The following is a 12582-nucleotide window of genomic DNA, read 5'->3' on the forward strand; positions in this document are numbered from 1 at the left end:
TCACACTTCAAATCATTAACACAGCCTGTCCCTTCCCGGCTTTCGAGGGCCTCACGTGCTGCCCGAACAGTAGTTTCTTGGACAGTCTCTTTGTTCCACCCGAAAGGCAGAGCAACTTCATGCACGGCTGCTCCCCTGCTCCCTCCTGCTTTCTGTATCACATTTCAGCCCGGGCTGGGATGGGGGGGTCGGGCAAGTGGCATCCCCACGGACGCGATTCTCTGCGGGGAAACGCTCTTCCCAAGGTGGGGGACGCGAGGAAGCGGCCGCAGGGCAGGGCAGGGCAGGGCAGGGCAGGGCAGGGCAGAGCAGGGCAGGGCAGAGCAGGGCAGGGCAGAGCAGGGCAGGGCAGGGCAGGCTGCCCTCCGGAGAGCCCCGCTCCGTCCCGGGCGGCGGCGAGGCGGGTCCCGGGGCGCTGGGCCGCGGACAAAGGGGCAGCGCCGGCGGGACGGAGCCGGGGCCGGACGGCGGGGCCCGAGCGCTACGCCCCGGGGGCCGGAAGACAGGGCGGGGGGTGAGGGGTGGGGAGAGGGGAGGGCGGCTCGGCCCGGCTGAAAAGGAGGGCTCGCCCGGCGCCCCCCCGCCCTCCGTCCTGCCCCGCGGGCGTCCCGCACCATGGCGCTGTCCTGGAGGAGCTGGCTGGCCAACGAGGGGAGCAAGCACCTCTTCCTGGTAGGGGCGGCCCCGGGGGGTCACTCCTGACCCGCGGAGGGGCTCAGGAGGGGCCGGTGGGTGCTGGCAGGCCCCGGGGGTCGGGGAGCCGGGGCACTCGTTCCGGGGTGAGGGGCAGGGGTCCCGGCGCCAGGGACAGGGGTCCCGGGGTCCCGGCTTGCGGTGCCGCGGCTCGGGCGGGTGGGCGGGATGTGCTCCGTGCGCGTCCCGGTGCGCGGCTGGCAGGGATGGATGCACGCCGGTGCCATGGCCCGGGACAGTGCCCGCCTCCGTGCCCGGGCCGGCTCGCACACGCTGTGCGAGTGCTTGGTCTTTGTTAGGCTCTGTTTGGGAAAGTTTGGGGGAGAAGATGCAGCTTCTTGGAGGTCAAGTTCTTTGCCTTCCTTTGTCTCTTTGTTGTTGTTTTTTATTCTTTGAGTCTCTTACATGCAACATCCAGCTAAAGATTTGAGATAGCCTCTTGTATGGGAGTGCTTTGCCAGCTCTCGGTTGTCGTTTTGTGAAGTTGAATGAAAGTGAAAATTTCCCACATAGAGGCACTTTTAATACTTTAAAGCATACTATGTGCATGAAGTTTGTTTTTCCATTCCATTTACGTATGTTTATGAAACTACAGACCTGTGAGTTTTATGAATGAAATGAACACTGAGAAGTTTGCACATGTACCTTTCACTTACAGTCTTTTGTTTCTGTTTCATTTCAGTTTTCTTGGCTCTTCCTCAATGTATGGCTCTTCGGGAAAACCTTCCTGCTTTATAATCAAGGGCTACAGTATTATTATTTGCATCAGATGTTAGGGGTGAGTGACCTGGACATTACTTTTTGCCCTGGAAGTTGGGATGCTCGAGGATGGGATAAGGGGCAGAATGCATTTGCTAATCAAAGATGACACAAACTACCTGCTAACTTTTCAAAGTGGGGAAAGATCAGGTACGAATTTACTGGGATACTTCTGACAGTCATTTAGGAGTAGAAAGTGAACACTGTTGAGAAGAAAAAGAGCCAGTCAAGTGTGGGACAACTATTCTTTTCCCTCTTTACCCTCCCAGTGTTCCCAGCAGCAGACAGGCTCACAGGAACAGAGGCATGCTCAACAAATGACTGGAGCTCCACTGTTCATCATCAGCACATTTAGCAAACTGTGGGCTCTTGTTGGCAAATTCTTTCCAATCCAGTAATTGTAATATACATGCTTGCTGAGGGACTTCTTTTAATAAGTCTCAGTTCTTTTCAGTCTTTGTCATTCTCATGTATCCTCTGTTCTGTGTAAATTCACTGTAATGCATGTAACTTTAGTTTTGTTTTCTAATAGTAAGTTTTTTGATTCTGGGTGGTTTAATGAAGATTCAGATGTTTTGGTTTAGCAAGGGCAACACCCACCACCAGCAGATGAACCCAAAAAGATACTTTGGAGATGTGAGATACCAGCCTGCCTTGGGAAATTACCCGTTATAGTAATTTCAAGAAAACCTTATGTCTAAAAAGGCATGAAGTAAGGGTTAACATCTTTCTGGAAAATGCCCACGGGTTGCTCAGAATTTGACAATCCGGGAAAAAGTGTCTGAATAACATGATGCTTTGTAACACTATGTCATACTCAGGAATGGATTTCAATAGAAAGTTGATATGGGATTAAACATAGATGATGCACATCCTAATCTGCTGTAGAGCCTTTGGGGTTTATTTTTGGTAAATCCAAAATATATAGTTTCATGTGGCTGATATTGTCATAACTAGCCAGTACCGTAAAGTTTTGTAATCTTGCTTGGAAATAAGTTGAGTTGATACAATTTTCTTCTTTTTTTTTTTCCTTCTTATGATTGATTCAGATGTGTTCAAGAATGAGTCTTAGCAAAGATAGTGCAAAAAAGAAGGGAATGACATTAATTAAATCTTCATGGTGGTGACTTTCCTGACAGAAAAAGCATGAAAACATGTTTAATTTTACCTTGATTTCTAGTGGTTTGCAGCCTAGTGTATCCATTTGAAAATTGCATTTGTTCCTGTTGGAGCAAATGGGTTGTTTGTAAAGCCAGGGTTCCGGGGTAATGTGTTGGACCAGATTTTCAGCTGGTATCAATCAGCAAGTTTCTCTCAATTCAGATTACTCATATGCCTCATACCAGCTCATCATCTGGTTGGGATTTTTTTTGTTTTCCTATACTTCAAAATGGACAACACTTGCAAAGGAACTTAATGTGTGTTCAGAACCTGTGACATGACACAGGCAACAGATTCCTTGTCTTGGTCAGGAGATGAGGACAAGGAGGTCATGCTTTTAAGTTTGTATAATTGTGTCTGCCATTGTGGAAAAAGTACCAAAGAATTTGGAGACTTCTAAAATAAGGTTAAAAATCAAGATTTAAGTCTAAAAGACACTTTTGGTCAAAGTTATAAAACTAATTTTAACATTTTGAAAATACCAAAGGCTAATGTACTAAATGTACATGCCATTCACTTTTTACAGCTCATCTAAATATCTTCAGTAGATCCCAAAGTTAGCTTTCTCCCTTTTCTTCCTTATATCTGAGTATATGTATTAATCATAGAGATTATTTTGCAAGGGCTAGGAAAACTGAAACCAATTTGGTTTCTTCAGGAGATGGCATAAGTGATACTACAGCTGCAGTTGCCTTCAGAGGGATTTTTGCCCCTCTTCTTTTCCTCTATTGGTTTGTATAGCCTCTGACCCATGGTCCATCTGCATAACCAGTCTTCTCTCTGTTCTATGCATATGTGAGTGGTTTGCAGAGCCTCTGTGCCATTTCTTGGTGTCTGAATATTCTGAGATTTAGATTAAATTCTTAATTTATAATTCAACAGTTGATATTTTTTGTATTAACAGATTGAACTCTTTAAGGGATACTTCTGTGACAACTGATTACTTTTTTCCAGCAAGCTAACAAAGTTGCCCAAAAGGAGTGGCACTTTTTGAAATAAAAAATGTTTCTGATTTTTTCAGTGAGGTCTTCTGAGGAGTTGGCTTTTATTTTCTTTCTTATGCTACAATAAGCAATTATTGTCTTAAGAACTTCTGCACTTGCAGCATGGAAAGATTTACCACAGGTAATTTTGTTGTTTACCAAGTAACAGATTGGAGAACAAGAAAAGTTGCTGGAGGAAATCAGTATGATATGAAATGAGATCTTAGACTGAATATTCTGAGTATATTCAACTGTGCTATGTTTTTATGCCATCTAGTTCTGATGTGAAGAAAGAGAAAGAATGGGGTTGGTCTTTTGTTCAGTGGTACTGAAGTGATTTACTTCCCTTCAGCTGTCTACAGAAGAGCGAGGCTCAGATTTATTCTTTTCCAATTGCATTCTCTGTGATGTTGAACAAGATACTTTAGGGCAGGATTTAAAATTTGTTTAGGTACCTAACTCTCACTCAGTCTTTCAATGACAGTCTTCCTGATCCTTAATTCTACACCTGTGAAAAGGCACTAAGAGCATGGTGTCCTGGAAGTGCCAAGAGAACAGATAAGTAGAAGGCAGTAATGTGGTAGGAGGAGGTTGATCAATCTTTTATGTACCAGGAAACTTAGTGTTATTTTTGTGTCAAACATCTCTGCTTTGCTCAGTTTGACTTCTGTTGATGAGTCCATGAACTCTTCACTGTGCAGTCTTTGTCCCTGGGAGTTTTCAAAACGTAATTGGGTAAAAAACCCTGGGCAAACTTAATCTGTGTTTGGTGTTGAGCATCCTTAGAACAGGGTGTTTGAGCAGAGACATCCTGAGGTCCCTTCCAACCAGAATAATTCTGTGGTTACATAATACTTGCAGTGAAAGTTCACCAGAACCTAGTGGATGTAAATCCCTTTCCAGTACTTTTGCTTTGATGAACTGTCCCTTTGGATACTGAATTGCTTGTAACACTGCAGGTCATAGTCTTAATATATGAATGCATTCATTCACACTGGTTCAAAACAACAATTCAGATAAAGAAACATATTTTTTTATGAATTCATAGCTGTTAACTTGTGGTCTTACATTGCTTAAGGAAGAGAAGCCCATGAACAAAACCCCAACAGATGTGAATTTCTTATAAAAGGGTTTGGCAAAGAGGAAGGGAATATTTTCATCTTTATGTTCATGATAGGTGCTATAATGTGCAGTAGGCATGAGTTGCAGAAAGGGGAAGTCTTAAATCACTTGACTCCAAAATCTTTGTTGTTGGAGATTTTGGTCCACTCGGTCAGTGAAACTGTCCAGACTGATTTCTTCACAGACTTCAGGATTTCTCTCTTCAGTCTAGCTTGGCTGTATTTTTATCCTAAATGTTTGATTGTGCCTGGTCAAAAAAAATCAGCCATAAATTTGGTACTGGCCTTATAGAACTCAAATCTTGCTTTAACAGCATTGAATGAAATGCTTGTTTCCTGTTTCTTGAGTTCTCTGTGAGCACAAAGAGCTTTGAGCTCATTTTATCATGGCACGAAGGGTCTCTCTTTCCCCATTCCCTCTCTTGTCCCTGCTCAAATAGCTGTAATGTAGTCAAATGTTAATGCAAGAGATAAGCTTCTGGGTTTCAGACCAAAGTGAAGAAAATGCATTGGCGGAAGGATCTCTTTGGGAAACCATTGAATAACTGAAAATAGGGCTAAAAATAAAGTGTGCTGCCTAGCTTTTTTTATCTATACAGTTGCTGCTCTTTTATTGTGCAGTACTGTGCATAACATTTGTCACCTTTATTTACTGCTTGGAAATGTTCCAGTAACTTTCATGTCTCTCCTTGCTAGTTTATCACAACGACAGAGATTTCACTAATTGAGATGAAATTCCACTTTCATCGGTCATTATGCAACCACACTGGAACCCGCTTACCCCCCACATCTTAGCACTGGGGGGAGCTGTGTATCTTGATTCTTTGCTTGGAGATTATCAGAGAAATTGGAAGCTCTTACTGCACTCAAGATTTAGTTAGTTGTTTTCTTGAGTTTGAGTGACTGATTTAAGCAGGAGGAGTACATCCTACACAAAGGCACTGCGTATAAAATGGGAACATGACCTAAACTTGTGGAAAAGAAGAGATGGAAAACCTTCAAAGAATGCCTGTGTGGTGCGTTACAAGTGAACAGGGAGGATACTGATTCGCAGCAGCGCAGGGAAGATACCCATACATATTAAAAAAATATTGCACCACTTAAAATAATTTTTAAAGGGTTGGAGTACATGAGATCATGATTTAGAGAGTCCTTCTTTGAAACCATCGTTCTTCAGGAGCAAAACCAAGTCAAACTTTTGTAGATGTTTTCATATGTTCTGGTAGGTTTCCCCTACCCTCTATTTTCCTTCTTTTCAGCTGCTTGGTGTTTTTGTTGCTAGATCTCCATCCAGATTTGACAGGCCTAAGGGGAATAATTGCTGTGCCTACAGTTCAGTTCTGTTCTTCATCTTAGATTATCAGTGCTCTGTTATTCAAGAGAAGGAGTACTCTATGAAGAAAAGGAAGCTGGGTCAAAACGAGGCATGTTGTATAACACAGTTTGTTTCACCTAGGAAAATAACCAACTCTAGCTGCTCTAGTATTGATCTGGGGAGGTGGTCTGTGACCTGCGTCTACAGAGCAGCATGTGGCTTGTGAGTCTTGCCAGAACCTTTCAAGGTGCCCTGAACCAAAGAAGATTAAGAAAGGCTCTAAGAGACAGCATCAAGTGTGGTGTCTCTATTGTACCATGACCTGTTTGGGGTTGTTGCTTGTAGGTGGTGAAGTCTTGAGAAACAGAATCACATCACTCTCAGGTGTGGAAGGGTTTGTATTATTCTAACATTTTTTTGATAAAAGATTGACTTAAAAGGGGAGATACAACAAATACTGACTGTCCTATCTTCATTTTGCAACCATGTATAAAATATCAGATTTCTGTGCACAGCCATTGTAGGTAACATTCATCTCTGTGTGTATAAATTATGAATTTGGGGAATTCTGGGTTACACAATAAGGTAATTCAGCCCTCAATCTAATACTGAAATCATTTGCCTAACAGAGAAAGCTCCTTTTCCTAGCAGAGGAAGCTCATTTTCTCATTTTCAGTCTTGCTGGCAGGAAGATACAACAAGAACTGGCTCTTCACTTCTCTGTCCTACTTTGTATGTAGTATGATGACAGCCAGGAGTCCATCTGGATTTCTGTGGACTTTACATCAGACAGGGATAACTGGAGAATTTACATTCTGGAGCTCTTTTATGCTGCTTTGGAGAAGGCGGCAAATCCTTTATACTTGTCTGGAGGAAAAATCTAACCTAGTTTTTAGGATTTGAGTTTGTGGATGGTCCAGTTCCCTACTATTTTTGCCACAGATTTGGTCTGTAAATTTGACTTTATTTCTTTTCTGCTCCATGAAATCAGATACCAGTATATGTTGTACCAGATAGGCAGATTAAGGAAGGAGGTGGCCAAATGCTTGGATTTGGTATCAGCAAAGCTGGATAAAAGTGTCCAGAGGAGATTTTGTTTGTTTGTTGTGGGTTTTTTTTGTGGTTTTTTTTTTTTTTTTTTTTGTTTTTTTTTTTTTTTATTTTTTATTTTTATTTTTGATTCTGCAGAAATTTCACATGCTAGTAACATGCAATGATTTTTTTTTAAGACAGTAAAAACTTCAGGAAGAAAATAGGATTATATTTTTCTCATTTCTTAACTATTTAATAGGGGTATATATTCCCTTCTAGACCCAGTGAGTTGCCTTGGAGCAAAAGTCATCCTTTATTCTACTATTGTTTAAAAATCCAACAATGTACTGTGTTAATTTGTTACTATGCCTCCCAGGCAATGCAAAGGAAGCTAAGAAAAAGATCTCTTGGAAACCATTTGGAAAGAATTAGTTTCATGGTAATATTTTTAGCTTTTGGCTGTATATCAAGAGCAAACTTAAACTCTTTTCTTCTTGCCTGAATTTTGATTTTAAGAATTTCTACATGTATTTCCCATTGTTTGCAAATCAGTCATGGGCTTGTTGCAGGAAATACTGCTGAACCTTATTTCTTCAGAATAAATCCTTACATAAACAATTGGTAACAATATTTTAATATTTGAATCATACTTCCTTGAAAATGAAGTAAGTAGTTGTTTGCTGGTCTCTCTTTTCTTTTTTTTCTTTTCTTTTTTTTTCTTGTATGTACAGGTGATGATAGCATTGAATTATAGTAAATGTAAGGACATTCTTCCATAGTAATTGCATTATGAATGAATATTTGCTATTTATTAAATAGTGGAGAAAAACAAAGGAAGGTTAGTAGGATTGCCTTTTCTGCATGTCATTTGTGATTCATACTTGTTAAATTGTTTGGCATTTTACTTACAATCACAGACTATGCTGAGCTGGAAGGGACCCATCACTCCAACTCCTGGCCTTGAGCAGGGCATCCCAAGAATCACACCATGTGCCTGAGAGTGTTGTCCAAATGCTTCTTGAACTCCGACAGGAGTTATTTCATTTATTTAGCACTATTCAGTGTAGACTTGATTCTTTTCTCGATCAAACTATTATTTTGTTGAAGCTGTGTAAGAAAAATTGTTGTGCTTGGTAAAGGAAGTCTTGGATAATTGATGTCATGCTTAGTTTATATTTAAACTCAAAGACAACATAAATTCTTGAGAAAGTAGTGATGTATCATATAGGTCATACAACAGAAGTTATTAAAATTTTCAAACTGCTCATTAATGGTATTGCAACTTTTTCAGATTTTTGGAATTAATCAACAGCTACAAAAATTATTCAGTTTGCTTCTGGAGTTTGCGTAGCATTATTTCTACATAATTACTGAGTTTTTCAAGTCATGCCCACTTAATCACTGCAATACTGTAGCACATCAGTAAGCCCCAATAAAAATTCTTATATATTTTAATGACCATGTTTCTGAAGTTACTGCTTCAATGAGGTGTATAGCTCATTTTTAGCTCCTCTTTAGAGGATTTAATGAAAATAGAGACAGTGTTGTATATGCAATCAGTGCATTATAGACACATTTTTCTTTTCATTAAGTCTGGTCTGTTCAAGGGTCATTTCCAGTCGGGAGAGTCCAGAGTGGGGAGGAGATGATGGCCTAAGGTCTGAAGAACATGGCTTATGAGGAAGGAGCAGGAAAAAGTTTTCCTTGTGCAAGTGCTAAGAGAGTGAAGCAACAGATGAAATAGGGAGGTTTTATGTAAGGAAAAAGAGGACTAACAGTACATTGGAAGAAATAGTGGAAGACATCTGGAGAGTGGGAAAGAACTAAGTGACACGGCTCATTTTAGTCTTATTTTCTGTCATTCAGTAGGTTGGAGATGATCTGTTCCTGGGATTTTTTTGCTGGAGATCCCACATTTACGTGGTAGAGAACAAGGTAGAGCACATTTTGTGGGGCAATTGCTCCTACTTCTCATGGGCAGCTTTTGAGAGAGGGTGCCTTTATGTCTGCTCTGTTCTGTGGAAGCTGGTAGGGTCTGGCAAGGAGGTCCGTAGCACTCAGGCCTAACTAAATAATGTAAAGTAGCTGGAAGAGAAGAAGGATTGAGGTGCAGAGCTTGGTTCTTCAGGTCGATTGAACATCTTTAGCTTCTGCTTGCCTCCTGTTGCTGTGCCCAGGTGTGCGTGCCCAGGTGTGCATGCCCAGGTACATGGATGCTGCTCACTGGGAGAGCAGAAGTTGTAATGCTTTATAGTGCTGATATTTAGAAACCGTTTCATGGCATTGTGCTTGAGGTCTTGCAAAATATTCCGAAATGGTGTTATACTGTTTGTTTTTACTAGCTTATATATTCATCCATTTCTGTGACACAAACATAAGTCTGTAAATTTTGTTTCTTCTTGTTAACAAAGGTAAGAATATTATAGATGTTGCACAGATTTATTTTCTCCAACAAAAAAAAATTAAACATGCTCATTTTTTAACTTAGAGTTTAGTTTTGAAAAAGTAATAAACCTTAAGTAATTTTATTAGATAATTTGTACCTGTTCAACTCATTCACATGCTCCTGCAGCATTTGAGTTATCTTTAATATTATAATATTTTTTTACTAATTTATTCAGGAGTTGAAATAGTTGGGGTTTTGGGAACAGTATAAGAAATATCCTTCCAGAAATCTGTTGACAGTCTAAAAGCATCTTTTATATAAGCTAGTAAAATGGTAATTCAACCTAATAACTAGGAGAACAATGGCATTTTGCTAACTTTTAAAAATCATAAATGAATGAGATAATATAATAAGATTAAAAATACAGGTTTATGACATGAATGTGTGCTTTGTTAATTTATTTGACAAGTGTTTTTGTTCTAATTATGTAAGTTCCAAATATATCAGTGAAAGCATTAGGGAAATTAGATTTCATTACAGTTCCCAGCTATTGAGCAGGTTAACTGAAGAAAACCTACTTTTTTTCGGTCCAAATATGGCATTGCATAATGTGAATGCATGAGGAGTTTTGTGGCAATTCTATAACAGTCCTTGAAACATTATGACCGTTTCAGTTTGACTGAATCAATATTTTTTCACATCTTTTTGTGGCTTAACAGAAAATTGTTATACTCGAGTGGCTGTGTAGTGTCATCATAGTATTTATTGCTCTTTTTTATTTAGTTATGTTTCAGGTAATTTCTCAGTGAACACTTACTGTTGCCTCAGATGCTTTATTCCACATGACTTTGGGCACTGATGAGGACATTGGCTCTTCTGTGGAAAGTTGTCATTTATTGTTGACAAAGTTAATTTTTAATAACTTCTTGATGCAAAGATGAGAGCTGTTTCCTTCCCTGTGAGGGCAGGATAGCATGCTGTGTGCCATGGTTTCTCCAGCACATCATGAAACTCCGCTATTCTGATGAGTCAGAGAGCATGGGAACCACTTGGTTTCACAGCAGAGCAAGAGAGAACATACTGACGCACATACCATTCCTTTCTCCCCATAATCTAACTCTTGTAATGTTTGTTCAGCTAGGATTGTGTGTTAGCAGAGCTTCGGCATCTGTCCTCAATCTCAACTGCTGCCTGGTCCTGCTCCCGATGTGCCGTGTCCTCTTGGCCTTCCTGCGGGGATCCCACAAGGTGAGTGCTGTCCTCGGAATGCAGCACTTGAGAAGAGGGCCCTGGGCTCTGGTATAAAAAGAATAGAAAAAGAATCTGTTACATCCCTGTTTGTTCTACACTATGTGCTTGCAGACATTTTGCCTGGATTCATGACTCCTTTGAAGACAGGTTTTGTCTGGTTTGATTTGACCTGTTTAGAGGGTGGTTTCTTCAGTGCATTTTTGAAAGATGGGGAGTTGCTGTGGAGCTGTAACCAGATGAATTTTCCTCTGTCTTTCCAAATTCTTAGAGATATATGTCCTCTCAAGTGCATCCTGATAGAATTCAACAGAGTAAACCCAACTTTGTGTCTGCATGACCACAAGTATCCTGCTGGAGGTGATAGAATGTTCTATAAAAATACCCAACCTGATACATTTGTTATCATGGGAGAAACAATGTTTAGTTTCTTTGTGATTTGCTAGCTGCTTTTACAGAAGTATAAAAAATGCCTTTGAGAAACATTTGTGTTTGCTAGATGACTGCAAATTCATCCTGTGACTTCTGTTAATCATGTGACAATACCTGTAACATTTGATGCCTGTGGATGCACGTATGGATGCAAATACACCATTCCTTTTGATCTTGCTTATAAAAGAGTCAGTGATACCTTCACAAATATTGCTGGAATTCCTAAATATTAAGGGCAGGAGGTACATTGTGTACTCTTGATAGCTGTGTAATTTCTCCATTAAGTCCTCAAAACTGTCTCCTTAGCATAATCCACTAGTTTTTAAATTTAGGTACTAAGCTTGCAAAGGTGTTAAACCTAACTGAAGTTGCTATTAATCACCACAGTTGCTGTTAGTATTTTTTTCTTTGCTTTGTTCTGGAAGAGATTGCTTGAATTCTTCTCTTACTAGGTTGCCAGCAAGAAAACCCGAAGGCTGCTAGATAAAAGCAAAACTTTCCATGTGACATGTGGTGTTACGATATGCATCTTTTCAGGTGAGATCTTACTGTGCTGAGCAGCAGCATGTTTTGGAAGCATGTTGATGCAGCACTTTGTGGTTTTTCTGCTGCAGTACATTTGGGGGTAGTCTTGCTCTGTGCTTGCTTGTCTTAAATTGTAAATGCTTTCTCGAATGTGTGTGGGTTTTGGTTTTTTTTGGTTTTTTTTTTTTTTTTTTGCTTTAAACACATGGGCATATATTATAATGTCAAGCTTTTTCTTAAAATGCCAGTTTCTTAGAAGACAGGTATGTGAGATCAGGTCAAAGTCTGCCCTTACAAGTGAACCCTCATTGTGCCTAAGGAATTTGAGTGAAAAACCAGGGTACTACAGGCTTATCTGCAGAGAAGAGGTCAGTGGAGACAGCTACCCAGTTTGGTGAAGAGGAAATATTCTTTGCTGGACACCTTTGAATGTTGTGTCTCAGCTGAAGCATTGCAGTACAGAAAACATCACTGTAGTGTTAAAAAAATAATCCTAAAATATGTAGAGCCTTCTGTCATTAATAAGTTGATTTACTCTTGAAGAATGATTAAGAATTCCTTAGTCCCTGGTATAACTCATGCAGGTGATGTCATTATATCTTGGCATCTGAGTGGCCACAGGGAACATCCAGCACTTGTTTACAGATTTACTCAGTTTTTTTGGTTTTTTTTTAGTATTACATGTTGCTGCTCATCTGGTGAATGCTCTTAACTTCTCTGAGAACTACAATGAAGAATTTGTGACCCTAAATGCAGCAAACTATCGTGGTGAGGTGAGGCAGCTTTCCTTTCATATTTTGGTTTTAAGCATATCATTTTAATATATGAATATTTGCATATTCAATGCCATTCTGTGATCTGTAGAGAGTGCTCCTGTTTCAGGCCCTGAAAACTCACCATTGTGTGGATTCCTGTTGATTTTATTTC

At 40.3% G+C, this 12582-nt stretch overlaps 1 protein-coding gene across 5 annotated transcripts in view; it reads left to right on the forward strand.

Moving 5' to 3' along the window:
- Nucleotides 1-223: 223 nt before the first annotated feature.
- Nucleotides 224-12582, forward strand: part of NOX4 (NADPH oxidase 4) — a 110867-nt gene continuing 98508 nt past the window's right edge. For 2 of the 5 annotated variants that reach the window (XM_064409569.1, XM_064409573.1), the window contains exons 1-5: nt 542-672; nt 1376-1471; nt 10588-10698; nt 11583-11667; nt 12331-12428. In XM_064409569.1, coding sequence (XP_064265639.1) covers nt 616-672; nt 1376-1471; nt 10588-10698; nt 11583-11667; nt 12331-12428 — 447 coding nt within the window. In that variant the 5' untranslated portion in view covers nt 542-615. Of the gene's footprint in view, nt 246-541; nt 673-710; nt 729-1375; nt 1472-10587; nt 10699-11582; nt 11668-12330; nt 12429-12582 lie in introns of those variants that run through there. The other 3 variants (XM_064409574.1, XM_064409571.1, XM_064409572.1) reach the window with 3 other exon arrangements.

The sequence above is a fragment of the Passer domesticus genome, chromosome 2, assembly GCF_036417665.1.
Source record: "Passer domesticus isolate bPasDom1 chromosome 2, bPasDom1.hap1, whole genome shotgun sequence".
NCBI classification, from domain to species: domain Eukaryota; kingdom Metazoa; phylum Chordata; class Aves; order Passeriformes; family Passeridae; genus Passer; species Passer domesticus.